Raw genomic sequence first — 27,828 nt, forward strand, 5'->3', positions numbered from 1 at the left:
TATTTGAAACTGTTCACCTTATACACACTGACAGATAATATACACAAGCATTTGTGGTCCCTCTGGCCCGAGACATGGTCAGTGAAAACATGTGCTGGATATCAACTAGGATGGCTTATGGTGGGCACCTTACACACACACACACACACATACAGACTCGCACGTACACACATCCTCGTACAGCACAAGCAAGGTTCATCGCACTCGCACGCACATACAGTTATGCGAGGACAAACACAAAAACACACAGACGCACGGTACGACACATACTCTAACCATCTAACACAGTCTAGCCATCTAATGTGGACATCAACAGAGGAGGGGCTTAAAGTGCATACAGGACAGGAGGAGGGCGCGGCTCGCTCTTCATCAGTAACAGCATGTTCAACTAGGAGCGGCGGCGTACCTCCGCTAAAGCAATGATCTTAGCGCCACACTGTATCTTTACAAAAAGCACATCCCTACCATATTTCAGCTCAAACTGTGCCTGGCATCGTGATTTAATGACACTGCATAGTTCAAGGTTAGTCTGATACATTATTGCGGTACAATGTAGGTCCCAGTCCAGGATCTGCGATGAGCCACGGGCTACAGGATGGCACAGAAAACGGGCTTGGCTAGAAGCGCAGAGCCCTGCTTTCCAGTGGGATCACAGTCAGGAACAAATCCACTGTGAGAGAGCGCGGGATGCTTTGCTGCCGTCCGCTTTAGCCTCAAATTAAGGATTTGTAACGATATTCCACAGAGGGATCACGGTACAATACACATGGTCTGTATCCTGGATGCATAGAAGGAGCACAGTACAGATGCTAACCCGCCTCCTTTGCCCGGTTTGGGGTGGCGCTCCTGGTTTGGTCCTCAACGGGGGGGGGCAGTGCAGCCCTGGACCAAAGGGTCAGTAGGGGGCGAATAGGACCTGTGGGTGGGACGTCCTGACTGGCCCAGGGGCCGGGCGGAGCAATGCTGTGGTGAGGGGGTGCGGGTGGAGGAGGCTTGGGCTCGGGGTGTGGCTGACGTGGTTTGTGCGGTGTTGGAAAGTGTTGCTCAAAGCTGCTGCCGCCGCCGCCGCAACGGCTGCCAAGTGAGCAGGAATAATCTGGGCTGTCAGTGGCTGGCACGGACGCTCCTTACCAAGGGCCAGCTTTATCTGATGGAGAGAGACAAAACACTGTCAGCACACACACACACACACACACCGTGCACACACACAGGAAGGGACACAAAATGACACCACTCGGCCCATTCTGCTCCAGAGCAATTACACGACAAAGGCTCAACATTATCACCTCGTTTTTGGAGTCATTTTTGCTCTCATTAAAATGAATCACAATGATGATCGGCAGGAAACGCGTTTGTGGGGCAGGTGGGACGTAACAAAGATGGCCACCTGGGCTGAAGGCAAAGAGGCTGTGGTGAGCTTCAACCACAGGCACACCAAGGAAACCACAACGCCCAGATCTGCTCTTTTGAAGTTTCCTTTTGTCAATCTAGTGCTCTAATCAGACAGAAAAGTCCTGGAACATCTCGGAAACAACAAACGTGACTCCTGAATGGATCATTGTGCAGCGTTGTTCTATTTGTCAAACATTAATCACCAGTTTATTAGGAACAAACCAATTTAATCTAATGTAACAGTGCGGAAATAAAATCATTTCATCGAATTTGCTTACAATGTCCAGTTCTTGTTGATTTTTGTCTTTGCTGCTTTGTAACTCTCTCTCTGTGTGTGTGTGTGTGTGTGTGTGTGTGTGTGTGTGTGTGTGTGTGTGTGTGTTATAATTTGCTGCACTTGCCTCACCTCAGCTCAAATTGTGATTAATTTAAATGAGATTAATTACAAGAAAACAGGAGTGAAGAGAGAAGATGGCAGAGGGGGGAGGGGAGGGGGGGCACACATGTGGCAGGAATCAGTCACTAATTACCACAGGTGGTGCTGCTCCTTTGTCCCGGCACACTTTATGCAACCATCAGGATTGAACAGAGCACAGCACACACACACACACGCGTTACACTGGCTGTTTGTGGGTATTTTTGGCGGATGCAGATGCGGTTTGTGCACAGACGATGCCGCCTCTTTGGAGCTTTTGTTTTGATGTCTTATGCCGCTTTGAAAAGCCGGCGTGCCAAAGAGCCGATGGCCACGTTTCAAATGTTTTTCAGCCTTTTCGTGCTTTCTGCGGAGTCTGATTCAGCGACGTTCTTTATCCGGAGAAAAAGTGCGACTGAAGCAGAGCCAGAATCGTCCGAGTCCGAAAAAGAGGAAGATGAAGAGAAAACGGCAAATATCTCAAAATTGGTTTGATTCTAAGTTAAGGAAGGAAGAAAAGAAGGAGAGAGAAAACCTCTCACAACAGTGTGAGGGGGTAAGAAGGTCACTGAAGTTGTCTGGCTTAATCTTCTGTATCAGTAATGGAAAAGCTACGGGCTCGCAGCACCAGGATGGCAGCACTTGTCATGGGTTATCAATCACCGGCTCTGGCGCTGTAACCCTATGGGAAGCCTTCTTTACCCTCCGCTCATCAAAGAAGCTCCTCTCCGTTAACTCAGTCAATGATGGGTTTCAGAAAAAGCCATTTCCCCCACACTGGCAACCCCCGCGCCTCGTCTCGGCAAACAGTGGGCGTGATGAATGCCGTTTAGCTGGAGCTTCTGTGGGATGGAAAAATCACCCCTCTCCTTTATCTTTCCCACATTGGAACCACATGGCTAATCCACGCATCCCGGCAGGTCTGTGTCGTATCACGCTCGGAAAAACAACCCGTAGCGTTTGCTTTAACGTGGACGAAGTGGACAGCGAGGACCATGAGGTTAGACAAAGAGTTGAGGGAAAGTATTTAAAAAGTTATTTCGGCTTAGTTCTGCAATTTGTCAAGGCTAATCTGAGCTGTCCTGACGCAGAAGATCCCAGCCTCTGGTCCTCCACGTAAGCTAAAACAGATACTTCAGACTCCAGATCTGCATTCCACCCTCAGCGCGTTGGCTCACACCAGCCCTGATACAAGCCAGGGGGACAATAAAAGATCAAGTTTATAAGTGAATCACACGTCTCTCTGTTACATTCTAAAGTTTGAGTGGACGAACGGGCCTTTCTGCAGTGCAATCACCAACGAAGAGGCAGAGGAACACAGAAATGTCAGCAGTGCAGGGAATCATCAGGGGCAAAGGGCAAAATCCTCCCTGAAAACTGGAACGTGCCCCATGCTGTGAATGACCTCATCGTTTCAATGAATTCGGTGCAAATGAGTGAAACACAGCAGCAACCGAACTCATTCTCCATTATGATATCAAAGCGTTGCCTAGCTACGGGTTTTCTGGCTGTGATCACGACCGTCATGAACAGAAATTTAGTCTTTGCAGACCAAAGCGGACGGTTTGTCCTGAGGCCATAATGATGAACAAAAGAAGCCTCAAACCCAGTGTGAGTGTGAAACCAGCCAGTTATGCAAAAATCAAAGACTGGCTGGAGATTAAATTCCTTGTATGTTGGTGGACGAGAGAGAAGTGAGTGAGTGCATCTGCTGCTTCTCCCCCGGATGAGGTATGAAGATGCTAATATTTATATGGCATAAAGTGTGTTTAAAATGAGCCAAAATGTGTCTGTGAGGACAAAAACTGTCCCATAAAATAGATGGATTCTCTCTCTCCCTCCTCTCTCTCTCTCTCTTTCTCCTGCCTCTTAAAATTTGATTGTACCACCAAACACTTTGATAATATGTCTGAGGTGTGTTTTTGAGTGTGTGTGTGACTCACCGGCTGCTTGCTTTGGCCTTTGGGTGGTTTGCTGTAGGGGCTGTATTTGGGTTTGGCTGGTTTCCCCGCCGCTCGGTCTTTATGACGCCGGCTGCTGATGTGCTGGGAAAGGAGACGGATCAAACAGGTCAGAAGATACCAATCACTTATGAAGGAATCTGTGTGTGGCTCAGGTGCGTCCTGGTCAACCCCTCGAGCCTCATCAGGTGTGTGGAGCAGGGAGAGATGGGATATGTTAGCGTGTAAAGGAAATATGTTGTGGTTCTTGAGGAACCAGGATGGAGAACCGTTGGATTAAGAAGGTTCCTTCATGAGGTTTTAGGGTTCAGACCATAGGTTCATTACATTCATGGTTCATCCTCTGGGGATTAGGCACGGTTCATGGAAATCAAGCTAAGCTAATAGAAGGACTGGTGAAGGTGAAAGATGTAGCTTGTAAAACGGCATGAAAAGCAGTCTAATAAACAAAAATGACATTTAATCATTACAAGTCAAACGTTTAATATCTTAAATAAAAACTATTAGATAAAAAGTCTGGCATTTGGCTTTGCCGAATTTCCTGCGGTTGCGTGATTGGCTGCAGTTACGCCGGCCTCGAGCTCGACGCCATTTGAAGGTAGATAGCTTATCGTGTGCTGGGGAAGAGGAGGCTGATCTAAAAATACACCGAGTGTCTCAAGGCGACAACAAAAAAAGGTGCAGAAGCTATGACAGTTTACAGGTTGTCTCCAGCAGCAGCAGCCTCCCATGGTGAAAATGTCTCCGTTTATGGCAGTGTGATGTACTTTGAGGGGAGTGTTTACCAAATGGTGCATCTTCCTCCTGCTACATGTGCTGGATTCAGACTGAATGTTCAGACACACAGAGACACCAAGCATGTGTCTGAGAAAGATATGTGCAGAAAATCATCTCAAATAATGAAATGAAAGAATTGGGTGTAGATGAGGCAGATTGTTTTGTTTTGTTGCGGTCGATTTCACGCAAATTAGCTTCAGTTTTGAGGTTAAACTCGAGCCGCAGCCGCGAAATGTTGCTCACGGAAGTACTCAACTGAATCTGTATTTTCAGTGAGAAAACTGAAATCAAATCGTTTTCAAGTGCTGCAGATGAAAGCCCCCCACCCCCCACCAGCAGGGAACGATCCGCCGCGACAAGAAAAGATGATTTATCCAGACGCTCAGAGCCACAACCCAGACACAAATCTGAAGGTAGAAACTTCAGCCACAGAAGGAGAAAGTTTCTACACGACCTAAATTAAGGTGAAGCAATCTGAGAACTACACTTCCAAAAACCCTCTTAGATTAAAACTGGTAATGAGTGGTTGCTGTGCAGAATACAGACGTCTGAATTTAACTAATTGGCCTCCAGCTGAACCTTTCCAAAAATCCATTTCGATCATTTTTCCTGCAGTATTTGTATTGCAAGAAGCTTCTCTATAATTCAGAAAGAAGCCAAAGGAAAAACGAGTTACTTTATTCTTTAGAAGGATTTATTATCCATCCATTCTCTCTCTCCCTTTATGCAGTCCAGGGTCACACTCACATTCACACCTTTGGGCCAATTTCTTAGTTTGTGATTCACATTTACGTGCTAAAAGATCAAAAGGTGGGCGATCGCCAACAAAAGTCCCAGATCCTGAGAACATAGAGGCATGGTGGGAAACGGTCAACGACTCGGGCGCCTTACCTGCTTTAGCTGAGTCTCTGAGTTGACGTGCACGTCGCACGTCTCACAGTAAAACGTTTTGTTCTGCAGGCCCGTGGGGGATTTGGAGGTCGTGGCTAGTTTGCTCTTGACTCCCGGCCGAGGGAAGGACTTGATGGCGCCCACGCCGGTCCTGGCGTCCAGCATCGTCTTGTGCTTCGTACCTGCAGGTTGAAGCAGGAAGCGGCTCGGTCATTATGTGAACTTTGACCTTGAGATGCTGCCTTAGGTGAGGTGAGATCAGAGCTACGCAGAGTTTAACCTTCCCTGATCTAAGAGCTAAGACCCGAGTTGACCTTTTACCTGTTACTAAGACACCTAGAACATTCCAGTGTGTGAAATACAGACTGGAGATACACATGAAACAAAGGATTGACTGAAAGGTGGCACAGAAAGATCTAACTCAAAGGTCAACACACTCCTGCCAAACACGCAGTTTCCTTGCTCTTTTCTTGGCGATCCAAAAATCTGTCCACAGGTGATTGGCCATCATCATCTCAGGCCAAAGGGTTCAAGCTAAAGCCTGTTTGATGTTTGGGAAGAGATGAAAGTCTGAAGTGGGCAAATCAGGTGAGTATGTTGGCCGTGTTTGTCCGTCTCATAGACCTCAGAGAGCCTCGAGTGTCTGAGGTGCAGAATCACCAAAGTAATCTTTGCTGCTTTCACATCAAACATCGCAGCCACTCAAGTTCTCAAGCTCTCAGGCTCAGAACTTGTCAATTAACGCTTGTATTTCTGCATTCTTACAGTGTGGCTCTGTGTGCTGGGCCTATTAGAGCTCAGATTGACGTGTTGTTCTTGAGTACAAACTTCAAGGTTGTCTCACAATGGCTGATCAAAGTTGGATGCAGGGTTCCTATGGAAACTGCCGACAAATAATAGAGAGAGATGTGAGAGAATGTGTTTTTCAGGCCAGTTATTGAAAACGAAATCCCTCAGCAGACCTATTTGTTTGTATTTTGGTGGAATGGTAATACTAAAGTAATAATCCTAAGGTTTTCAAGTAGCCACTCAACCCCAGCAGGTGTTGGTGTGTTGTGTGCGTGTACACACAGCTCGTCTGAAGACCACCAATGATGTTATGGAAAAAGACGAAGAAATCTAAAGACCAATATGAATCTCGTATAGTTTAGATTTGTTTACATTTAGACAGGTTTGGGGTTTGGAACTGTGGGAGTTGTTGTTTTCCAACCTGCTGTCATTACGCCCCCTACTGGGCTTAGATGTCATTCGTGGGACAAAACTACAAATTTTGGAAGCCAAGACTTGTATGAACCCTGCAGGTACTTCAAGACGCCTCGCTTCTATCAGCAATCTGTTTTGTCCTCTGGCATCGTCGTTGCAGATGCCGAAAATCAATTACAGAGAAATGGTCTATAAACTCGCCCTCCAAAATCTCATCAACAGGTCAGCGACCGGCCTCGCAAGCGTAATGACACACGGCGGACATGTTGGCACACGTCTCTTACCGCTGTTGTGAGCCTCCAGCTGCGACGCCGAGTTGACGGCAACTTTGCAGAGCGAGCAGTACAGAAGACGCCGGGCCTTCTCCTCCTCCGTCTCCGGGTCCGTCTCCGCCTCGGCTTCGGCCTCGGGCTCCGGTTCCGGCTCCGAGGGCGAATGGTCGTCCGAGGGCCCCTCCTCCCCTGCCGCAGCTGAGGTAGTCTCCGGGGCTGAGACAGCCGTGGCGCTCGGAACCAACAGGGAGAGCGCGGGCGCCAGCGTTGGTGTCACAGGGGTCACCAGGTTCACCAGAGGTTGTGTCGGTCTGAGCACGGGGGAGAGCGGTAGAGGAGTTGGTCCGAGATTTACGTCTGCAGGAGGGAAACGGATTATTCACCGATTATTCACTTCACTTTATCTGACCTGACATCTTCAATCACATCCCCAACTCCAGCTCTAAATGAAATCATCAAAATAATAAGGGGTTCATCCTCTGGGGAGTGCTAGGCTCAGATTTCACAACAGCGATCCATTCAATCATTTTGGCAGAAGTGCAGCAGATTCACATTGGATCTATTATACACATCTACAATCCATCCAATCAGGGCTCTGGAATGTGACACACACAAGGCTCCTACAGATAGAAGCTCTTGGCTTTCCTTGTCGTGTTCAACAGAAAGTAGATTATCCACACTCCATTTTCTAGAAAGATGGAGGAAAAATGAGTCGTCTTCCTATTTTGGCCAAGAGAAACGCAGGTCTGCGCCAAAATAAGCAGCGGATCGGCCCGAGAGGAGCAGGAGGGCGGACTGGGACCGGAGTCAAGTAATGCAGCACTGATTTATATTTAAGAGGATAAAAATTGATATAAATACACATTTTTCCAAGTGCACAGATGTGTTTTCTGGAGATTAGTTTGGTTAATTGATTATGTGCTTTGTGAAGTACGGGAATGTCAGACACGCACACACACACACACACACACACACACACACACACACACACACACACACACACACACTCATGCGATCCTCCTTATTCCGCTGGAACACAAACATGGAACTCCCTGTGAGATCAAATTAACATGTTATATAAAAACAGCTGCCGGGCTCAAAATAAATGCCTGAACCTTTTAGACTGAGGACAGATGGGGATCAATACCTCTGACTCCCAGCAACAACAACCACATGTCACCGCGCCACACGCACACGCACAACTCCTGCCACATTTACGAAAATGAAATTTAGCCTTGGCGGCGGCGCCTGATCGATGCTGTTGCCTCAGAGTTCTCTATACTCCAGTGTCACCAAATGAAGATCAGCCAGCCAAGAGAGCAAATCAATAGTGAATTATGTCATGCTATTTCTGTGAGCCATTATGCCCGGCTCTTATTCATCCCAGCAGAGGTGTTGGCTTGGAGTTGCATCGTCTCCGTGTTTGCCTCCATCGGGGTCGAAAAACATGTTTGACCTTTGGAATAAGAAGTGCAGGAATCCTCAGCAGAGGAGAAACAAACGCACAGAATCAGCTTTGTTAGCAGTACAGGAAATGGAACTTTACTGTATTGAGCTTCAGCTAAATGCTTCAAATGTATGTAAATTTATGCATAGTGTGTGTTTTTTTCTGTATTTTACTGTTTCAGAGCGTTCAACCCATTAAACTCTGGATGCTGACTGACTCACACACTCACTGACTCACACACTCACTGTGCTGTGCAGACTTGCAGCAGCAGCAGCTTTGTCTTCTGCAATAATAACAAGAAAAACAAATTCATCTACTTCTGATCTATTCTAATTTGACACCATTGTGCACATGGAATGAAAACAGGCTAGCTCTTGGTGTGTGTCTACGGGCAGAGCAGACAAATAAAAACAAAGCTTTCATGGCAGTTAAGATGGTTTTTGTCTCACTAAATGCATTTCTATGGGCGTCGACCTCAAGTTTCACACCTTTGACAATGGTCAACACAAACTCACGACTATACTCAGTGTTGTTGTTGGTGGTATTTGCAGATTGAGCAGCTGTAATGCTTCTTCTCATTGGATCTGTCAGTGTTCAGTGTGTGTGTGTGTGTGTGGGTGGGTGTGTTGCCATGGGCCATTTCCTCAGCCTGACTTACTGGGCTCCTACATCACGTAACCAGGCGACCTCAAGCAAGGGCATCAGTTGATCTCTATTGATCATCGTGGCCGGCAGCAGCGGAGGGCGGTGCGTCGGCGTCTGCACCTCCTGCTCACCTCCAGCTCACCTCCACCTGTGGGCTTGTGTGCTCCTCCTATGCCTGTAGATTGATCTGAGCACATCTGCGCCGCCGCCGCCGCTTATTATTCCGCACGATTCCACTCGATAGCCAGAGTGGAAGGTTTGTTTAAAGCCTGGGAACACTGACTTCACTATGGGCTGTGTGTAATTTATGTTCTGTTTAATTTATGTGGAGTCTGGATGAACAACAGACAAGAGCCAGAAACAACTGTGCAGTGTTCCTCCATCCATACACACTCACACACACACACACACGATGCTAATGACATCAAATGAAAGCTGAACTGCGGAGTCCGACTCAACCATTCTATAAGACAGAATAGAAGAAAGAGCTTTTTATTATTGATCAACTGCTATGTTTAAATGAATCTATTCATTGATAAGAGAATAAAATCTCAGAGAAATATCAGATTTTCAATTCATCCTCGGGAGTCTGAAAATTATTTTTGGTATTTTACTTTTCATTTAATTTGTGGTTTTGTTTTGCTGCACAGTAAAAAAAACAAAGCCTTTATTTGACAAATCTGGCTGACACAGGGTTAAATGCTGCCTTGTTAAAATCTGGACATTTCTGCTTCACCTGCACAAAAACTAACAATGTAATATTGAAGTATTTAGTCGCAGCACAAACGTAATTTCTTTATTTTTATGGAAAACATCTGGTTAGTGGGTGAATTCCTGTGTAAGAAGGAGAAATAAACCTTCATCTACATTTTTGCTTCATGTGCGTTTTTACTCAGCAAGGCTGCAAAGCTGCACGAAGGAGAAATGAACACAAATATGCATGAATTTATGAACTCTATCGTGTTAAGAAAGGTGTTAAGAAAATGAATTTGGACTTAAAAGGATTGAAAAATAAATCAAAATTCCATGAGAGAAAAACAAGCGAGCGAGCAAATCAGGAAACATCAACTCGCATCTCACATGATTTATGACTTTTAATCAGCCGTCTACTAATTGATGAATTGATGAATCATCTCAGCAGTGGCCGTAATAATCCCACTCACATTCCCGGCTTCAAAGAGGGAATTTCACAGGCCATAAACTTTGGGCCTCTGGACTAATTTAAATAAATGATAGCGACCTAATCCCATCATTAAAGAAAAACACATTTTGTCGGTATGTTAACAATCATCATCTGTTATCAAACCTCGCAGCTTCGCATCCATCAGTGATCCTTGTGACTTAAACATTGCCTCGTCCCATTAAAGCTCCAGCCATTACCACCGAGCAAATAATGAATCTGTGAACTATTTATGATCCGGCCGACCTTGTCACGCCTGATGAATAATGTTTACGCCGAGAACAGAGCGCCGGTGACCTCCTCGGCTCCCCCCGCAATTAACGGCCGTGTACCCTGAGCGCGGTTGCGCCGTGCCAGGGCATCAAAACAACCTGGAATCACAGCCGCCGCCGCGAGCTGCCGCCCCCCCACCTGCTTCTCCGGGCAGCCTTTCAGAAACACTCGCTGCCTCCAGACTGTGCGTGGTTTCCAGAAAAGTGCAAGTGGAGGTTTGGGGGTGTGTGCGTGTGAGGTTTTTGGCCGGCGCGTCGACATTCAGCCGCTGATGGTTTCACGATGAGCGAGCTGAAACCAGAGCGGCAGCCAGCAGAAGTTTGTTAAAGAGGTCATCAGCGGGATTCACAGCACTTTGTGGGGGATTATGTTTGGTGCTGAATGTCACAGATTTATTCACATCTCTGTCTCTGCCTCTTTCAGTTTTCTGCTGATGATGTTTGAGTTTGGTTTCAGTGCTCGTGCTGATGCAGGAAAGCAGAATGTGCCGAGTTTACTGCATGTTTCTAACCTGAGGAGTGAAGTAAAGGCTTTCCTGAACAATTACTGCTGTGGAAACTGCTGCTAGGAACATTACGGGGTGATACTTTAAACTCTGAGCATCAACCTTGACTTCAAAGAACAGATGAGTACAGTTCTGTCATCAAATCCTATGAAAATCCTAAATTAACAACGATTAGCTCCAACTGTGTGACCAAAGTCTGACCCTAAAAACGACAACGGCAGCTGTGTGTGTCCGAGCTTCTGAACACAAACCTGGGCTGTGAACCCAAACCTGCTCCTGTGCCCTCTGGGTTCTATAACAACTCTCCCCTGCATCCAATACCAGTCTGACTGCAGAGCTGAAATGGTTCCAAACATGCAAATTTGCCTCCAATTTGCTGCTGTTTTTTTGCATTTGTTGAGTCTCTGGTCTACTGTGGTAACAAAGCGGCTCATCAATAAATGCAGCAGGAAAAGAATCTGCTGCTCCTCAAATACTGAATTCAGGTTTCACACTCAGAGAGGAGAACCCAAACCCTATCCCATGTTGCTGTTGTTGGTTGAGAATCTTCTTTTAGCTTTAAGACGTGACGCATCTTAACATTATCTTTGGTTTTAAATGGACGTCTCTCTCTCAAAATTGAAGTCCTGCTGATTTGTTGTTAGTTATTCTTACCCATAATGCACAACAGTGGGACAAAGATGATTCTTCACAATCAGCTGTGTTTACTTTGTGTACTTTTACTTCTGAATGCTGGTTTCTCTACTTAACTTCTTATTTCACTGGAGTCATGGAACTCCTTCTCCTCCCTCGGCTGCTGCCTGCAGAGAAGCACCAGCAAGGAGAAGAGAAGTGTTGGAGGTGTTAATGGCTTCCCTCATGTCCCTGGAGCGATCCTGCATGGAGTTCCAGGTGAATAAATAACAGCGAGCAGGAGGAGGAAAGGTTCCGTCTCCAGTCTCGTCTATTTCTATGGCGGCCTGCTTTGCCAGGGCCATCTTCTGTGCAGCCATGCGTGGATTCGCCCTTGTGTTGGGCTGCACCCGTCTTACCTGAGTGTCATTAAAGAGCCATTTGCCGTTAGAAGGGCAGGTGATTAAAGTGTACTTTGGCTGGCCTAGGACGTCCTCCACTCCAGGAAGCCTCCAGTAATCCATATCCCCAGTCAGTGTGACCTAACTGGCTCTGAGAGGCCCAGTTAAGAACTCAATCCCCTCTCATTAATGGAGGTAATGACTGTGATCAATCTAAAGTTGGTGTGGGCAAGCGGGCGGCCGGCAGCAAAGCAAAGGAGAGAGAGAGAGAGCGGGAGAGAGAGAGATGGAGGGAGAGAGAGAGAGAGAGAGAGGGAGAGAGAGAGGGGTAGATGGCGAGATCGAGGGAGGAAGTAGATGAGAAGAGAAAGGAAAGGAGGGGAAAAACAATGAAAGGAGACAGATTAGAGGATGGATCTCGAAAGGGAGAAAAGTTAAATTAAAGTGAAAGTGGAGACAGGAAAGGTAAGCAAACTTCCAGGCCAGGCAAGTACGTGAAATAAAGTAAAGGAGGCAGGGGAGGAGGCGAGGAGAGAGATAAGAGAGAGAAAAGAGAGAGTAATCGAGGAAGGGACACAATTAAAAGGAGAGAAATTGAGACGGTGGGAGTGTCAAGGACGACAAAGAGAGGGAGAATCAGGGAGGGGGAGGGGGGTGGGCGCTGTGACCCCTTCAGACAGGTGACCTCCTCCTTTCTTATCTCCATTGGCACCTGAGCGAATGTCTCCCCGGGGAGTCGCTGTGGGAACGCCGCTCGCCTTGCGTTCCTTCCTCTGCGTCCGTGGCGATGAAGACGACTCCCCGGGGATGTGATTACCTTTTTGCAATGACGGCAAATTGAGCTCTTTAATTAAAACCACCGGCTCCCATTATGAGCCGACGCTACTTAAAGGACACAAATCCCTCAAGGCTCCGCTCTGCTGTCACATCCACAGTCTGAGCTGTCAGTTTTCATCCAGAGTCAATGAGAAATGACAGAATACAAAGTGACAGGAGGGAATCATCTGATCCTCCTCTGAGGTCCATGGAGCGATCAAACAACGCCTATTAGTCCAACTATCAGCAGCAGAACGTGTTGGGAAGGAGAAGTCATGTCTGTGATCAACCACTGACCAGGTTTGTGTATAAATACTGACACTTAACAACAATGAAACAGGAAGTCATGAAAAATAACTAGAGAAATGCTGCTACACTGCGACTATGAAGAAGAAAAGTCAACTTCAAGATTGTACATTAAATAGATTTATTTATAGTTTTTACCTATAAATGCAGCTCTAGATCAGAGCCTTTGTTGTGTGTGTGTGTGTGTGTGTGTGTGTCTGTGTGTCTGTGTGTGTGTGTGTGTGTGTATCCCGTCAGGAGGGTAAAGCTGCGTTATCCCAGACGTTAAACGGGCAGAGAAAGCCGTTGATTTGAAGTCACAGTGACTTATCTCTTTCCAATTTCACCCCGGCGCAAATGATCCAAAGCTAATTTCCGCTGGGAAGATTCAGTCCAGAGCTCCCCCCCCCCCTTCCTGAAACCCCTCCCCCCCAGCAAATGAGCCGCGCTCGCCGCTCCTCACAGGTCCGAGCTGCGTTCCCAGGGATCATCATCCAAACTGGTGAATGCAGGACTTAGGACACGAAACATGAAGGTAGAGGGTGTTAAGAGTGGAGGAGGTAAGGAGGTAAGGAGGCCTGAGGAGGCAGGCTGAGCTCCTGGCTGCCTCCCCTGCAGCTCGTGCAGCTGCTGTCAGTGCCGGCATGGCTCCCCTGACAATCTGCTCTTTAATAGCTAATATCAGGGTACATTTCCTCAGGCACTGGACTGGAACTGAGAGATGGAGGGGTGTGCTGTGGGCATCGCTCTCTCTCTCTCTCTCTCTCTCTCTCTCTCTCTCTCTCTCTCTCTCTCTGCCTCTCTACCTCGACTTTGTCCCTGACACTGCTGTCAGGACACACACACACACACACACACACAGGAGCTTGACAGGCGGCCGCTGAGTCATTGGGCTAATCTAAACTGTCTCTCTGTGTCCGGCCGTTTCTGTCTCCACACACTCAAGCTCACACACACTCAAGCTCACACATGAATTGAAGAACGCAGATACGGAATGTTCAGAAATACAACCTCATCAATTATCCATATACGTCAGATACGTTCGCCTGATTGTCACTTTTCTATTAAGATTTACAAGAACACTTTAGCAAAATTCGACAAAAACACTACAATGACACAACTCTTAGTGCAGATGTGTGTGATGTGTGTGAGCTTTGTGTGGGGCAGACACTGACACTATACAGATGCTGTCACCTTAACATCCAACAGAGGGCAGCAACAACTCTGCAGCCAGTGATACAAAGTTGTCTAATGTTACTGTCTCTTTCCAACAATCCACCCATTCATCCGTTCATCCCTTCTCTCCGACTCATCTGGGTCGGGGGTCATGGCTTATCACGCTGAGATAAGCCGTCCAGATGTTCCTCTCCATAGCCACTTATCCAGCCCTTCCTGGGGAATCCCAAGACATGCCCAGGCCAGATGGGGCGTATTCCCGGGGTCTGACCCATGTTTTCCTTCCAGCTTGGCACGCCTGAAACGCCTCTCTAGAGAGAGAGGAAGAGGTGGACCAGGAGGCGTCCTAATTAGACGCCTGAACCACCTCAGCTGGCTCCTTTCAAGTCCAAGGAGCGGCGGTTCTCTACTCCGAGCTCGCTCCTGATGTCTGAGCTCCTGGTTCCGTCCCTGAGGGAGACACTCAGAGGAGGAGACCCAGCTGCTCGCGTCATGATTGCATTCATTTGGTCACTAACCAGAGCTCATGGCTGTGGATAAGAGTTAGACCCAAGATCCGTGGGTAAATGTGGAGCTTTGCCTTCAGGCTAGCTGACTACAGTCTGTACTCCTGGAGACGCCACGTCCATCTACCTATCCATGTCATGTTCTAACATCTGAACAACCACCTGCATTTCTTCACCTGGGGCACTCGGGGCAGCACCTTACTCACCGCTCCACCGTTTCTCCTCTGCACTCTCAGAGTCGGAGGTTGCGACCCTCAAACCAGCCGCTTAACACCGAACAGCCAACTGATGCACCGCGCCCTGGAGGTCACCGTCTGCCAGAGTCAACAGAATTACACCGCCGGCACAAAGCACACTCTCGTCTTCAACCCTCTGAAGTCAGATCCGATACAAGCGCACCTCCGTTAGACCCCAGATCGATAACTCTCCGCTCGTTAGCCGCGGTGACAGAAGCCGGGGAATCCGTCCGAATGTTTCAACATAAATATGCAGAAACTTGAATCGGTAAAGCATCGATACGACACCCCGCTGTCTTTTATGTTTCTGCCTCTAAACGGCAACTCACTTCGACAGAATAATAAACAGCTGTGATAGATGATGATCTGCTGTGTTTAAGGGGGAAAATACAACTTGAAGTGGGTAAATTAAGGCGAAATAAAGAAGTACAGCAAAACACACAAATGCCTCCAATGCCAGAGTTCCAGATTCAGTCTTTACAGTCCAGTTTACATCAACTCGTCAATGTTATGTTACGTTATGTTATGTAATTCTAAGGATCCTTCCAGCAGATTTGAGACTTTCTATTCACCTTAAACAAACTCTTGGCCGCTCCTGCAGCTACGTTATGAAATCTTACCCCATCAAATTCCCCCCGGCGTTCCGTTCCTGTTCCTTCAATGTAGTTTGCTGGATTTTCCTAAAAGCACATAACATAACCCTGAAAATCCACCGTATGGAAAATCTGACACCTTTTCCTCCCTGACTAACAGCTGCCCGTGACACTAATGCTCTCTCTGGATTATTAATGGTCTAATTAGCCAAACTGTGGGCCTTTCATTAGGAAAGAGCTCCGTCTTACACGATGCAATCAGGGCCGCTTCTCAAAGAATAACACAGCGTCTGGAGCCGGCCTGTGTTGTGCACCCAGATGAATTTATTACAAACCAAATATGCTTTTCTGCCAGTAATTTAGGAGCAAAACAAAGCAAAGTGAAAGCCGCGCTGCTAGAGCAAACACGCCTCTGCCTCCCCGTTGTTGCCGCCGCTGCCCACTCTGACTGCCGCCATTATTCTTCGCTGACCTCGGATTTTCATTAGCGGGAGTTTTCTGCCACCGATACGCCGTCAGAAATACTTCAGCCTCGCAGATAATGCAGCGTTCGCCCGCCTCGCCAATTAATTCGTCTGACATCTGAGCGCATTAATATTCATTACCCGCCGCCACTTGTGACAAACCGCCGCCCCCACGCACCGCAGATATGATAGAGCGGTGGCGTGAAAGGCGCTTTGCATATGACGGCTTGTTGTTTAAAGGTCCCTGAGGTCTCTGTTTGTGTGTGTGTGTGTGTGTGTGTGTGTGTGTGTGTGTGTGTGTGTGTGTCTGTGTGTGTGTGTGTCTGTGTGTGTGTGTGTGTTTAATGTGGCAGCACTCTACAGTACATGACAGTGTTAAGAGAAGCTACAAGTACATTGACGTATGACTGTGATTTGGCTGAATGGGAAATGAGAAATGAAGCAAAGCGTCATTTCATTTTACGTCAAAACCAGAGCGACGCCCCCCCGCACAGGTGTGTTTACTTGGCTGATTGTGCTTGACTGACATCTCTCAGACTCTCCTGATTGCTGTACTCAGCTGTTAGAGCGGGGACACAGCATGGCTCCGCCCACATGAACCTGACAAATGCTCGAATCATCCACCGGAAATACCTGTGTATGTGTGTGTGTATGTGTGTGTGAGAGAGAGAGAGAGAGAGAGAGAGAGAGAGAGAGAGAGGGGGAGGGAGGGAGAAAACAGCCTTTGAATCCAGAAAACCGCAAGTTTGAGTCGAGTCTTCTGAGGTTAAGGTCGTACACACACACACACACACAAGCACACACCATCACAGAACAACCTGCAGCACAGTTTGGGAATCAAAGAGTAGACAGAGCGAGCAGAGGGAAGAGTGTGATCCTTGACTTTTGGCTAGGTGAGACGTGTGAAGAAGAGGAAGTGTTGAGCTCTTTATTCAGCAGGCGTGACCCACACACACACACACACTCTGAACACGCCGGCTTATCTCCAGCAGTCTCACACCTCACACTTCAGCACTGGAACTGTGGAATTTGTCTGACACCGAAATTTCCAGCAACAAACGAACAGAATTTGGTTTTCTTTTGTCTTTTGTGTGCAGCAGGAGTTTTGATTATTTTTCCGCGACTTTAAGAGCCAAAATTATGCAGAGAATCTAACGCTCGTCTTTTTCAGTCAAACTGGAGTGTGTGTGTGTGTGTGTGTGTGTGTGTGTGTGTGTGGAACTGATTGGCTTCTTTCCTTTCTCTTAAGAGTGATTAATATGAGAGTGATGAGTTTCTGTGACACAGGTTTGAGCACAGTCCTTCTCTCCTGCTGACGCCTCCACTAAAGCTCCCTGTGTCTCCACGGACAAATACTTTTCAAATATTCTTTGGACTGCATAGCCGTCAAAAAAACCCCAACATCTGCGCCGGAAAACCTGGATTATTATCGGCTCGACCTCGGAGGGTAAATCTATCAATTCCTGTTGAGAATCGGCACACGTGTACGGAATTCTTCTGACACGGACGAGCTGTAAATTAGGAGGCACACCTGGTAGCTCGCATCCGCCACCGCCGCTGCTGCCGGAGACGTGACACAAGTCCAAGACGTGCGTCCAGACGGCACGTTAATTCACCTGAAAGCTTCACTTACGGTAAACGTAGAGCCGTGTGGAGTAGCTTGAGGGAAACTGGAGTGCAAATTGCTCCAGCTAATGGTTTGACATTTGTGTAGCCGCTTAGTCACTCTGCGGGATGCGGGACAAACTGCCTGCTTTCAGGATGGGATCACATTAAAACCAACGTATGACCTACAGGAGGTGACGCAGGTCTTTACCTCAGACTCACTGTCAACTTCACACCACAACATTATGACTCTGTGTGATATTTATGAACCTAAATCCTCCAGAACCGCTCCTGCACGTCACCTCATTTACTGCGTCTACACCTCCGGCCATCTTTAAACTTTAAGCGAGACTAGGTGGCGTATCCAGCGACGACAACTGACAAAAATAGGTCACGGTGCAGTGTGAGCTCTGGAAATGTGCTCGCAATTTAAACACTCGCACAAACGCTCGGCGAAATTAATCCCAGAGGGCCACGGCTCAATATGTTTCCAATTGTTCTGAAAAGTTCTATTCTTACAGTTAGAAGGGGGAAGACTTTCATTGGGCCAATTTCATGACATAACAGGCAGCTTAAAGCATATTAAAGTGGGGTGGAGATGCAGGAGGAAGAGGAGGAAGAGGAGGAGGAAGGGGCTCCTTGCCGCTGCTCTGGCTTGCCTGCCAGAGATGTTATCCTCCATAGATCCAAAGTGAAGCAGGGCAGATAAATCTTAAAATAATCTACATCTGGTTCCTGTCAGGTGCTGCAGTTCTGCCGTTTGCTTTATTTACCTTTTTAAACTGGATATAAGCAGTTATCTCCTGTGAGAGTAAGCCTCATTCCTCAGCAGACACCTGGCAAAGATGGGGCGGATTTAACCAGCCACCTGGCCGCACCGCCGCCGATATTAAGTTAAACACAAGCCGCACAACAACAATGCACATCGGCGGAAAAATGTAATTAAAATGGGATATCAGGTAAATGCAAAGTAAAAATTCATAACAGGAGATCTCAGCTGGGAGTCGGCCGTTGCTAATCCGGCTAAACCGGGCGTGATGCAATCAGCATACAGCTCCTAAAGCGATTTAAGCCGTGTTCAGAATGAATTCAAAATGGCAGCGAGATGGATTCAGTATGCAACATGAAGTCTGGACAGAAAGGACAGAAGCGACATGAAGGAGGGGAAAAGAGAAGAGCAACAAAGAGACGCTGGCCGCTGAGTTTACAACGGGCAGCGTGAGACCAACCTTTCCTGTCGGTGCCGTCGGGGACCTGCGAGGTGTTGATGCCCTTGGCGAGCTCCTGGTTGGTGGTTTCCTTGGTGACCACTGAGCCTTTGAGCTTGCTTTTGGGCGCATCCAGGGCTTTTAGCTTCTTGGCATGCTTGGTCCCCTTGTAGTGGGCCAAGGCCTGGCTCTGTGAGCAGAACAAATAACAGGCTCAATTTAACGCAGGCACAGCAGCCCGAGCCTCGGCCAGAATGCAGCCAGGACGCGGGGAGAGAGAAGACCGGTGTGCTCGGAGTCAATGAAACAGACTAAACATAATTAGCAGGAGACAGCTGATAGGCTCTGCAGGCTGGCAACCCAGAGTAAACATTTGATTTTGTTTCAGTCCCCATCAGCTCAGAGGAGGAAAAGGCTCCTTCTCTTACAGCCATGCACAACTCAGAGGGAAAAGTCTATTTTCAAGTCAGCTTTAGCGACTTAAGTCTTTGGTAAATAGAGGCAGAAAGCAGAGGATCTAGCTGGGAGAGTGAGATGTGAATAAAGTGTCAGCAGGCTAATTCCTTCCCCTGTATATTTGTCTGAATGTCACCACCTTGTAATCAGCCATCGCTCCCCGTTAATGCGACGGACCGACCGTCTTTCCCCAGTCCGAACACGTAGCGCGGCCGAGCTTCACCTTCACAACAGACTCATCCAGACGCACAGAAGTGGGACACATGCAAAGACTTTGAGCCGTCCTTGTTTACCTCTGCACACTTCCCAGAATACTTTGCCCGTGGCAGGAAGGAAGGTATCAGGAGGGAAGCAGTCGCCTCCTGGAATGAATAAGCACCAAGACTCACACATCCCCAGCAGACGTCTGCAAGCATCTATATTTATGTGTCGTACGGAGGATTTAGCTAAAGACCGCCGGGACAAAGAGATTATTCCTATCTGAACTAATAAATAAGCACAACATTGTTATTTTCCTTTTCTTGTTTGGTTCTAAAAGTCTCTATAGTGGAATGAAGAACAGAGAACGTGCTGAAACTTAAGGTTCACGCCCACAGAAGTGCATCCAGTCAGACAAACAGATCGCCATGGTGATGTTAATGCATCAACATGACCTTTGACACTGAAACATCCATGATTTGAATGTAAAGTAGCTGAGAGTAGCTGAGTGTTGCTAGCGACTGCTACTTAACAATAAATTAAATAATAGCTAAAAGTGCACATGTTCACTCAGTGTGCACAATGGTGCTGCAGCAGGGGAGTGGAAGTGGAAACATCTTGGTTTTTACCCATTAAAGCATTGGTTTTGCACAGGTTTCCAACAAAATCCCCTCAAATGACACATATACATGTAAATCTGTGTATTATGTGGCCTATATATCCCATAATAACACTCACAGCATGTTATTCTGTGTTCTTACTCTATATCACGGTCTATAATGTTGATTATGAGTGTGAGCTGGAGAGTAAAGGAGTAAATGTGAAGGCAGTCTGAGCTGTGAGTGAACAAAATGAGACAAATGGATTTTGATTCCATAAAAGGAGGAAAAATTCATTTTGCACGACTTCCAAAAGTTGATGAGCAAACTGAGCTACATATGTTTCCATAGCGATTCCTTCACACAGCCAATTGTTTTTGGAGCAGCCCTCACTTTTCCAAAGATCTTATTCTGGCAGAGGCGATTCATTTTGACCCTGGTGCGTCTCACTGCGAGCACCGAACACATTAACTATGTTTCTGTCATCAGAGCCGGGCGATACGGACGAGTGTTTAGCGCGACTGTGCCGATAATTCATCTCTCACAGAGCGACGATGCGGAAGAATTGCCTCAACTGCAGCTCTGACATATGCTTGATTAAAAGTGGGAAGGAATTGGTTTGTTTCCCAGGTGCTGTGACATCACAGGGAGCAGCACCGCCGGGTTGTTCCCGTGTTTTGAGAAGCTGTGTGGAAACCAAAGGGTCGCCGCTTAAATCCCAAACTATCCATCAACAGCCAGTCGCCCTTGAACACGGCGACCCCTCTGGGCGCCATAAGTAAATCTGAATGAGACCGCAAGCTACGCACCCTGAAACCCCCTCCCCCCTCCCTTTGATCCAGGATCCATAAATAATCGAACCTGTTGCGCAAGTCTGCTCGTTGAGGCAATCCCATAATAATCTCAGTCTGTTACTCATGTGAGTTTAATTTGAGCCACATTCCACTAAGATGAAAACATGACATTTGTAAAAACAATGATTTATGTTCTTAATCACCGAATAATCAAAGTTCTGAAGTGAACACTGAGCTGCAGATAAGAAGGAAGTAGAGCCGTTTAAGAGTAATAGAAAGAATAGTTTCATCAGTATTGATAAGAGGCATTTGTTCATCATTTGTGGGAGTGTGATGAAGATGAGGCCACATTTGATGAGTGTTCATCACAAACTCCCAGGTCTGTTCTTCCCTCTGTGGGTAAACTCACTCCACCAACACCACTTCATGTATGCAGAGAAAAGATCTGGTCTGCTCTGAGTCAGCGCAGCCATCCGCCCATGTTTTCAATACAACAAAACACAGCAGCAGGAGGAGGAGGAGGAGAAGGAGGAGGAGGAAGACGTGGAACAACCGGCATAAACTGGAAATATTGAGCTGAATTGAATGAATGCTTTGTCTGTAAGTCGTGTCACTCTGAGGAGAAAAGTCACGTCGCACGCAAAGTTAATTACAACGCTGGAGCGCCCATTGTTTCTGCCGAGGATAGCATTGATTTATCACAGAGAAGAAGAGTTTGTTTGGGTGGAGGGATGACTGGACCTGATCCAGGAGGAGCCTGTTACCAATTCATTCCATAAACAGCGGCAAACGTCTCTCTCCTGGCAGGAAAGACCCCAAACTTTGTGTTTCCTTTGCCAGATCACAATCCTGTGGACCGATTCACTTGCAGTTATGTGCAAAGCTGCAGCGGCGACGTCATGGAGAAGAAAGACACTCAATTCCTTTATTTGTGCCGTAGTTTATCTGTAAAGTTTGGCCTTTTTCTCTTTATGTGGAGCAGCTCCACAGCTTTTCTTGTAGAGCCTGAGTCATTTTTAGCCTCTCATAAATCTTCTTGACCCAGATTTGCGTCTTACATTTGTATGTGGAGGTTTTGTTTCCGGCCGTATCGAAGGATTCGACCAGAGAAAAGTGACAGAAAGTGTAAATGAATGCTGGAAAGATCTGAAAGAGACGTCGGGGGTCAGTAGGGGTTAAACTCTGTGTTAGTCACATCAACGCCGCGTGCACAAACACAACTCTCCATGTTTGAAGCCACAACACTGAGGGGGGTTGAGTCCAGATCAGGTATCAGGAGGGGGCGGGGCCATACATTCTTCTTCTCTCTGAGCATCATGGGGGAAACAGAGGAATAAAGGTTTCCTGTGTTTACTTCAGCCGGCGGCCTGCACGTGCTTCCTATTGTCCCGATTTATGAAAGTTTTCCCTCCACTAAAGTTCAAATCTGAGCTTTTTGTCATGTTTGTCTGAAATGAGCCAAAGTGCTTGTAGAGAATGGAGTTAATCATATTCCTGTTCTGTTTCTCTTTACTGTGGTTTCTATAATTCCTGTCTCATCGTTTTCTGAACCGTTGAAACCTCCCAGCTTTAAGGACAGAAACGTTTTGATTTGTATTGTTTGCAAATTTTATTCTCCAGAGCACACAAGCTGACCTTCACTGTTACAGACGGAAGGGAAGAGGAGAAAAAGCAAAGGAGTGGAAAGTTTTCAAAGAGGAAAAACAAAAACAAATCAAGTCCATGGTGGTTTGTCCTTTATGTGGAGGGAATGAAGATCCTTCCTGATGAGAATCTGTTCAAACAAAACTGCTGCTGATTTTAATCTGACAACGGAGGATGAAGGAGAGAGCAATGCCCGCGATCATCACGGTGCCGAAGGCAAACGCAGCCGCCATGAACGAGTCCGACACAGATCCGTGCAGTTCCTGGACGTGTCGGTGCAGTTGCAGGAGTTGGGCACCACGGCTGAGCTGTTGCCCCAATCCAGATGTCCCTCAAAGAACCCGCAGCAGCTCCCGCGCTGCTCCACATTTTGAAACGACACCTCGGCGCTGATTGGCTGCTTGATCAGGGGAAGTAGTGCCTTCAGTTGTTCCTTCACCAGAGCCTGAGCCGCTGCGGATCTTGATACAGCTCCCAAGATTCCGGCGGCCATCAGCATGAGGAACATGCAGAGCAAACCCGAGAGGTGATGCCTGCGAAGAGCTCGTCGTTGATCTGATAATCTGCTCTGAGGCGCCAAACATGTGAGGATACAGCAAGCATGATGAGTCCACCCAGGAAGAACAGCAGGTTGAAGATAACCAGCAGATATTTGATGGTATTGTTGTCGGCCATTTTCCAAACCATTGTGTTGAGCCAGCGGCGGTGAGCGTGAGTGTGTTTGTGTCTGTGTGCTGCTGCTCTCATACGTGGTGGTGAGGGTGGGACTGGGCGGGAACAAGAGGAGCTGCTAAGCCCTTCTGAAAGGAGGTTTGATGGGCCTGTTGGGTGGGGGATGGGTTTACTCTTTGTCATGCAAACTAACCTGCGGGGGTCAAAAGGTATTTACACTAAGCAACAACTCTTGTGAGGAGAAACAACAAGTTTCTCCTCATAATCCAATTACCAATCCAATGAACTCAACCTTTGCATTTGCACAATTACAAAGTATTTTGATTGATGTGGTTAATGTTTAATATAATGGTCAACATATGTTCCCAGAACCCGGAGTGGCCTGGATGAAAACCCGGAATCCTGACCGCTGGACCATATGGGAGCTGAGCGGCTCCCTCAGAGTCTGCTGACACAGCAGGCGCACAGCAGGTGATGCTGTTTATGTTCATATAAGGGCGAGACCATCAGACCGCTACATGTTAAACTTCAAGCATGCTCTGATTTCAAACGGCCCACATGATGAGGCGGTGAATGTCAGCCACCTTTTCCCATCAAAATGCAGCTTTAGTTGAAACGTAGTCAAATAAATGGGTATGAAATCACAGGACATTCATGTTTACACGCCTTTGAAGCTGCTTAAGTTTAGTTTAACTTAATTCAGGTTCATTTAAGGGCCATGTATGTGTTCAAGAGGTCAAACAAACCCAAGCTCGTCCGTGTGAAGATACCAGGTGACACTGAATGAGAGGGAAGGTAAACATTTCTTCCTCTCACTTTATAAGAGGAATTCCCCTCAGATAAGCAGCTTGTAAAAGAAATGACAGACCTGAAACGTAAATTGGGGGTGCAGGCACAGCCGGGGCACAGGGCAAAGCAGGTAAAGAGCTTTTAAAACCAGATTATGTTGGCGAGTCACAAAGTACAGACGCAGAGCGAGTTTACGACGGTGACTCATAAACAGGAAACGTAATAAAGCAGAAACATCCTAAAATCAGAGAGAAACTTTATGATCTTAGCCCATTAAAAGCTCCACAAACAGAGACTCTGTTTACGAGCGACCAGGAAAGGAAAGACCACAACAGAGTACCCAGCAAGTACAAGGACACAGAGGCAGCAAGTGACTGTGTCCTTTAGTACTCCTTTAGTTCAAGGCTTTTTCATGATTTTTCCTAGATTTAATCAGAAAATTAAAGCCGAGGCCAGCCCTGATCTAGGATGACAATTAAAGGGTCAAAGGTCAACACTACACCCTGTGCTGCCAGAGTTTTGTAGTTCAGCACAAAACTTAAATAAGAGGGTGAGACACCGGCGTCTGGCTGTTTTGTTGTTTCTTTACTTGTCATTTAATTAAATCTTCTCCTTCTACCTTCACTGTATTCATCTGACAGCTGAAGTTAATTTGCAAATTCACAAAATCCTTCAACTGTCTTGGAAAAACAAAAGCGATAAATGGATAATGGAAAACAAGAAAAAAATTCACGTTGTTTGAGTTTGAAGTCAATTATTTCTAAGGCAGGAAGTTGATCCATTGTGGCCGTCAGTCTCCCGTGAGGACGGCGTGGCACTGGAGCAAATGAAGTCGCTGGAACTGCGGCACATCATTGTTTCCATCCTCGTCCGCCCGCGCTGACTGACAGGTAAACAAGCTCCGTCTCTCTAATGGAGAGTTAAGACCGCCGGCTGACGGACAGTAAATATATATGGAAATAGATTTCCCTGTGTTAAATATAATAACCTCATTTATTGTAATCACTGACACATTAAGCGCTGGGAATGGATTGATAACAGCCTTAATGAAAGAGCGATGGTGCCGCCATTTAGCCATGTTATTGATTTGACAGTGTGCGCCACCACTTTCTTTTTTTTTTGACTACTTTGAAAATTAGACGAGGGGAAATCCAAACCCATCTGCTACTCGGAAAGTTAGGTTACCCCGAGCCGGCTCCATTAGAATATTGTGTGGAGTTCCATATGAGCTAATGAGAGCGCCGAGGCCTTGTAGCTTCACGTCTTTACGGAGAAACTTCTGTCTCGTAACGGCTTTGGTGACGATCAATGTAAAGGAAACGAACACACAACAACGCATATGTGAAACCACTCGACTAATCTACACAAAACGCTCGACTCAATCACTTCCTTCGTTCCCGACTGAATGGATACCTGCAGACGTGTTACACAACGCTGATTTGTGACCTGCTCACTTTAAAAATGGGAGTAAGCTGATTTGTTGCAGTATAATAAAAGTGTCAAAGTACAAATCTCTGAGAGGAGCCTGAATCTAAAGGAGGAGGAGTCTAAATCTAAATTTGTGCGTCGCCTTTTTCCTGTAACTGTGCAGCACCGAAATTCCGGCAGCCTCCAGTTTTTCCTCAGAGATTTTGTTGCCGGGCCCACACAGCTGTGAGCCGAGAGCGTGTCTGAAACAGTTTACGCCTCTCGCCATGTCCACCGTGGAAACCTCAGTGCTGGCTGGAGAACAGGTGACGTGTTCTCAGAGAGCGGCGAGAGAGAGAGAGAGAGAGAGAGAGAGAGAAAGCCTACATCTGGATGGTGGTCTCAGCACTCAGACAGCCAGCACACACACACGCTCCATTCCTGAAAGGTTTGCTCCGTGCTTTAAAGCGCCCCTTGGAGCACCTTTTGCTTTTTCATCACCTTCCTTTGCAAACAAAACACCGTTCTGCCATCGCTGGTTGGGGACACAAACAGCTGCACGTCCACGACCTGCTGTGCCCAGACAACTGTCGCTTTGTCCACCTGAAAACTCAAACACGCCGCAGCTGAAACACACACACATACACACACACACATACACGCTTTTCCATCAACACTCACAGCCAACATCTGTGCTGAACACGCGTCTCTTATTTTCCGCATAACAGTTTCACTATAAATAGACCCTCTGCTGCTCTTCCTCACTGAACACACCAACTCTATTCTTACAACCGCCACACATCCTTTTTCACACATTTCTTTAGTTTTCATGATCTTGACATGTTTTCCACACTCAAGTGTGTCTTCATATGTGAAGGAATAATATTGGTACAATCCTTGTTATGTTATAATAGGTTTGATCAGGTCACTTGTCCTGTTTGTTCTTTAAACTAGACGTTGAACTCGTTGACTCCGGCAAACAAAAAACGATTTCAGCGCCGGGATCGTCCTCGTGTCATTTTCATGGCTGAGACTCAAACTGGAGTGTGACCTCATGAGAGCGTTTCAGAGTGAGAGGCGGCTGAAGGACGCAGACTCTTTGTTAGGCACTCAGAACATTTTTCTGTTCCGTCCCTCGCTCCATTTTGCCAAAGATTAAATTTATATTTGAGTTGCTGATGTATTTTTCAGTGACGCAGCTTTGCTCCCTTTCAGTTTGTGATGCACAATCGCAAACGGATCCTAAGATTAAATCTAACCCTTCCAGATAAGGGATAACAGAGCAAATGCAGCTTTAATCTGCTTTCTCTATGTTTTAACAGAATTGTGGCCTGATGAAATAATGACTCGCATTATGAAACGAATACTAATTAAAACCTCTCATGACATAAATCCAGACACTAATCCGGCTTGGATTTACTTTCGTTTCCTGCATTTTGAATTTGCGAAATGAAAATGTGTAATGGAAACACTGAAAATGTCAGAAAATATAACATTTTGCTAAAACACTTTACGAAGATTCACAAATTGGAAAAATCTTTTGTGAATTAGTGTTTATTAGTAGTTTTGTATTTTGGTGTTGGACATTTCCCCCCTGAAGTCGTGGGCTTTCGTTAATGCAGGGACTCGAGGGCGTAATGATTATTAATCAACCTAACCCAGTTATAGATTAAGGAAGATTGTTTAGAAAGCTGCAATTCGGGTGTTTTGTGATTCTCGTGCATATCTCACAGACTCTTAAAGCAGGACGCTCATGTTTTATTCATGGTGCCTCCTGTGTGTCTGTGTGAGGCTTATCTGAAGTTTCGGTCGTCTTCCAAAGAAAACTTCCTCACCTGCGAGTTGAACCTCAGCTGGCAGACGCTGCAGGAGACGTGCCTCCTCTTGACGGTGGGCGGCAGGCCGAGCGTGTGGTGGAGCACGGCTTTCTGCACCGGGTCCATCTGTGGGGTCAGCGAGAGGGAGGGGGCGAGAGAGAGGGGGGGAGGGAGAGAGAGAGACAGCGATCAATCAGTTAATTCATCTTCACTCCACCGTCACTCACTCTGATGGAGCTTCCACTTGGGGCATCAACACACACAAGGTACGACGCAACACTAGATGATAAGTGATGATGACACGCAAAAAGGATCAGATATACGACTTGACATGAGACAACACAATGTCAAACCAGGGGCCCAAACAAACATGGTGACCGTGATGGGACCGGGGCACAAAAACAGGGATGAAAAGCAAACCCCGGCGTTCCTCGCTCACCTGGTACTTTGTCTTGGCTGGCGGAAGAATGTCAAAACAAACCCAATGTGTGTGAGTATGAGGGTCCGAAAACCTGCATGAGGGCCTGACAGTGTTGATACACCAAGACACGACACACAAGTCCTGTTTGTGGAGCGGTTAAACCTATCC

The 27,828-nt window shown here is 46.9% G+C and overlaps 1 protein-coding gene across 1 annotated transcript; it reads right to left on the reverse strand.

The window, feature by feature from the left end:
- Nucleotides 1-27,365, reverse strand: znf385d (zinc finger protein 385D). The gene is made up of 6 exons (XM_076150211.1): nucleotides 27,258-27,365; nucleotides 18,885-19,053; nucleotides 6,924-7,268; nucleotides 5,437-5,618; nucleotides 3,751-3,852; nucleotides 1-1,147 (listed from the first exon to the last, which is right to left on the reverse strand). The coding sequence occupies exons 1-6, from the start codon at nucleotides 27,363-27,365 to the stop codon at nucleotides 896-898; spliced, it is 1,158 nt and encodes a 385-aa protein (XP_076006326.1). The 3' UTR covers nucleotides 1-895.
- Between the last annotated feature and the right edge of the window lie 463 nt (nucleotides 27,366-27,828).

This window comes from Genypterus blacodes, unplaced genomic scaffold, assembly GCF_046128005.1.
Source record: "Genypterus blacodes isolate CSIRO-AG114 ecotype Tasmania unplaced genomic scaffold, CSIRO-AGI_Gbla_v1 ptg000052l_1, whole genome shotgun sequence".
Classification (NCBI taxonomy): domain Eukaryota; kingdom Metazoa; phylum Chordata; class Actinopteri; order Ophidiiformes; family Ophidiidae; genus Genypterus; species Genypterus blacodes.

What these genes read in the sequence shown, in the direction of transcription:
- znf385d (XM_076150211.1), bottom strand. Translation starts at nt 27,365, where the DNA reads ATGGACCCGGTGCAGAAAGCCGTGCTCCACCACACGCTCGGCCTGCCG. An exon ending in CGACGGCACCGACAGGAAAG is followed by an intron (nt 7,269 to 18,884) that starts GTTGGTCTCACG and finishes TCCCTCCTGCAG; the next exon opens with ACGTAAATCTCGGACCAACT. An exon ending in GCTGGAGGCTCACAACAGCG is followed by an intron (nt 5,619 to 6,923) that starts GTAAGAGACGTG and finishes TTCAACCTGCAG; the next exon opens with GTACGAAGCACAAGACGATG.